General features: G+C 51.1%; 1 protein-coding gene across 1 annotated transcript; it reads left to right on the forward strand.

The window, feature by feature from the left end:
* The first annotated feature begins 750 nt into the window (after nucleotides 1-750).
* PHACADRAFT_127529 (glycoside hydrolase family 16 protein) lies at nucleotides 751-2,609 on the forward strand. The gene is made up of 9 exons (XM_007399456.1): nucleotides 751-978; nucleotides 1,040-1,161; nucleotides 1,225-1,305; nucleotides 1,357-1,551; nucleotides 1,604-1,692; nucleotides 1,744-1,759; nucleotides 1,833-1,993; nucleotides 2,046-2,103; nucleotides 2,158-2,609. The coding sequence occupies exons 1-9, from the start codon at nucleotides 834-836 to the stop codon at nucleotides 2,443-2,445; spliced, it is 1,155 nt and encodes a 384-aa protein (XP_007399518.1). The 5' UTR covers nucleotides 751-833; the 3' UTR covers nucleotides 2,446-2,609.
* Nucleotides 2,610-3,207: the final 598 nt, after the last annotated feature.

A 3,207-nucleotide genomic window follows, 5' to 3' on the forward strand; every position in this document is an offset into this window, starting at 1 on the left:
GCAAAGCAAATGGAACGTGCCAGCACATAGGTAGTTTGATATTGGGAGGTGCTCGAGCTACACACATCCAAGTTGGTCGTAAAGATAAACCGTCAGCCTGAGGCTACAGCGCTAGCGGAAACTTTGAAGTTAGGCTTGACTTAGGCGCATATAGAAATTTGAAACACCGGGACATCCCGCGCCACAACTCCGTTGCCTCAAGACCCGTACTTGGCCAGGCTGCTCCCGCCACTGCCGCGCAGACTCAGACTTGAAGTCTACTGAGGCCTGGGTGCTCAACAACTCCCAAAGCTAGCTTCAGCTTCAGCTGTAATCAATGCTCGGCGCTCATCAATAGCGCCGCGGCTTGAAGCAACCGTATGGGTACGTCCTCAAGTTAGGTTGCCTTTTGACGTTCCTTCGTCTCATCTGACACGAGAATACACATATGGGTACAGGGTGTTGTCGTTTTAACGCCTAGTATACTCGGCTTTGAGCCGTCACCGCCATACGAGCCTCGGTACCATCACAAAACCGTGCGTACTGAGCGGCGAAAAAATTTACTGAACATGGTAGTTCTCACGATCTAGAGCAATTCAGAGCAGGCTCGCCATCTGAACTCAAGCGGTGTAGACGAATACAATGACTCGAAATTCCTCCGATCAATGTGGAAGGCAGAAGGTTGGACAGTCGGATCATGTGCATCTGTCGGAATATAGTGGGTCTGCAGCATCTTAACATCGGCCATTATCTTAAATCCCCTAAAGGCACAACTATGTTCTCTTCATCCTCTTTCTGCCCCTCTTAATAGCACGTCCTGTAGGAAGCCATCTGTCTGAAGCCTGGGCATCGCGATGTCGCTGCTTATCTTGAGTATTGTGCTCTTGTGTTATGTCCTGGCCGCCCTCGCGAGCAACTTTACCCTTGTCAAGACTTATTCGGGGTCGAGCTTTTTCGACGATTGGGACTACTATGGTGGTTATGATGCCACCACTTCCGGTCAGACTCCATTTTCAGATTACCTGAATCCAGGTCTCAGACCTTTACACGTATATTACAGGCGACGAGTTGTATGTCACCAGGGCCGATTCCGGCAATCTGACGTTCTTGAATTCCGCGGGCAATGCAGTCATCAAGGTTGACAATACTACTTATGTCCTTTCCAATGACAAACGCAACTCTGTGCGCTTCAGATTCGTATTCCGTATGCACCAATGTTCTCACCACTGTGTGCTCTGCTTTCAGGTACACCTTACCACCCAACAGTACTTTGGGGTCGGGACGGTATGGGTCATCGACGCCCATCACATCCCTTGGGGCTACTCTGTAGGTCGCCCGATGCGTTCACGAGTAATTCACTAATACCGAAAACTCCAGGTATGGCCAAGCATATGGTCGTCGGGCGATGATTGGCCGAACAATGGCGAGATTGACATCATCGAGGCAGTCAACCTAATGAACTTCAACCAGATGGCCGTACACACCAGAAATGGCTGCAATATTGAGGCAGGAGATAGTCAAGCGGGCAAACTTACCCAAACCAACTGCTCTCTCGCACAGGGCTGCACGGTGGTAAGTATCGCTATTTCCAACCGGTTGGCATGGAAATGACTGGTGATCTCAGCAAGAGACAACGGCGAACAGCTACGGACAGGATTTCGCGAACAATGGTGGAGGTGTCTTCGCCGCCCAGTGGGATGTCAGCGGTATATAGTACGTCAAATGTGCTCATCGTAGAGGTCCTCTGACCGGTCTACCGAATAGTATTTGGTTTTGGCCCGTGAGTGGCACTGCTCTTATATGCCACGCGCCGCTCGGTACGATGTTCCCTCACTGACCCGTAAACGCAACAGCGCAAAGCGGTACCTCAATCTCCCACGGCTGCGACGAACTCGCTCGACATCTCTGGCTGGCCAACGCCTTCGGCCTCCTTTGTGTCCGGCTCGTCCTGTGATACCGCGAGCTTCTTTGGGCCCCAGAAGCTCATCATAGACATTGTACTCTGCGGTCAATGGTGAGCATCGCTCTCGTTAGCTGGTTTGCGAGACTTATCGGCCATCTACCAGGGCTGATGCTCCCGGTGTCTACGCTCAGACCTGCGGCGATACGCAACCGAATGCATGCGTAAGTTCCCCCTTGCTCTTGTGTTAACTCCACTCACCGACGTCATACATGAAGTATCTCGATAACGTCATCTTCAACGGCACCTCCCAGTACGCCAACGCCTACTTTGAGCTAGCATCTACCCGCGCCTTTTCACTGAACGGAGAGACGACCATCTTCAATAGCACGAATACCACTTCTCCTACGAGCTCTTCTGGCTCTTCTGGTACACCTAGTACTTCGTCCGTCCCGAGCCCCACTGCCGGAGCCGGAGACACCACGAACGGATTCGTACAGCTCCTTCCCGTACGAGAACTCACCCTGCTGTCTTTCGTTCTGGCATTCTCGATCCTGTCGCTGTAGACACATAACTTTGTTTTTATTGGTGTTTGGGGGAACATTGTCTTTCACAGGATTCTTTCATTGGGTTGTTGTGTTAGCATTATTTATGGTTCAGCGTGTAGTTACAGCTAGTTCTTCGTACTGAAATTAATAACAAACGTATTCAGGGGAAGTTATGCCTTGCAAGTTGGGCGGCCACGTAGGATGGCAAACTTGAATTACTTGTATATAACGGTACTCTCAAACTGTTTAGTAGCTTTCTAAAACCATGCTGGCGCCAGCCCAAGCGACCAACTTCCTCGGTCTTCATCACGGCGCGTCGCGCTCATCATGGCCGCACGTGATCGTGCCACTGGGAAGGACTATCGTAATGACGTGTAATTTATTTTCTCATGTTGGTTGGTGCAGCGTCATGCGGTGTTAAAAAAATCAAATGGCTAGACCGTAGTCAGACACGGATGAATTCGCTGTACAGGTCCCGCAGCTGCGGCAGGAGAGGGTATCAACCGACCCGCTCGGACGCATCACTGAGTATGGCGGGCACACTGGCACAGCTCCAGAGAAACTAGATTAACGCACTGTGTACCACCATTTTTCGCGTTGTACTGATACGAACTTTGGAGTTATCTGCTATCGGCCAACGAGGGCCAGCGCCATGCCCACCGCGAGATTACTCCAGCCTGAGAGCCGCAGAACTTCTTTAGCCGCCTCCAACATCAAGATATTCACGACCCGCGAGATGGTCGGGAGAAAACTCTATCATAGCCATAAAGTCAGATTCGG

Source organism: Phanerochaete carnosa (genome assembly GCF_000300595.1).
Source record: "Phanerochaete carnosa HHB-10118-sp unplaced genomic scaffold PHACAscaffold_9, whole genome shotgun sequence".
Classification (NCBI taxonomy): domain Eukaryota; kingdom Fungi; phylum Basidiomycota; class Agaricomycetes; order Polyporales; family Phanerochaetaceae; genus Phanerochaete; species Phanerochaete carnosa.

What these genes read in the sequence shown, in the direction of transcription:
- PHACADRAFT_127529 (XM_007399456.1), top strand. Translation starts at nt 834, where the DNA reads ATGTCGCTGCTTATCTTGAGTATTGTGCTCTTGTGTTATGTCCTGGCC. An exon ending in ACATCCCTTGGGGCTACTCT is followed by an intron (nt 1,306 to 1,356) that starts GTAGGTCGCCCG and finishes CGAAAACTCCAG; the next exon opens with GTATGGCCAAGCATATGGTC. An exon ending in ATTGTACTCTGCGGTCAATG is followed by an intron (nt 1,994 to 2,045) that starts GTGAGCATCGCT and finishes GCCATCTACCAG; the next exon opens with GGCTGATGCTCCCGGTGTCT.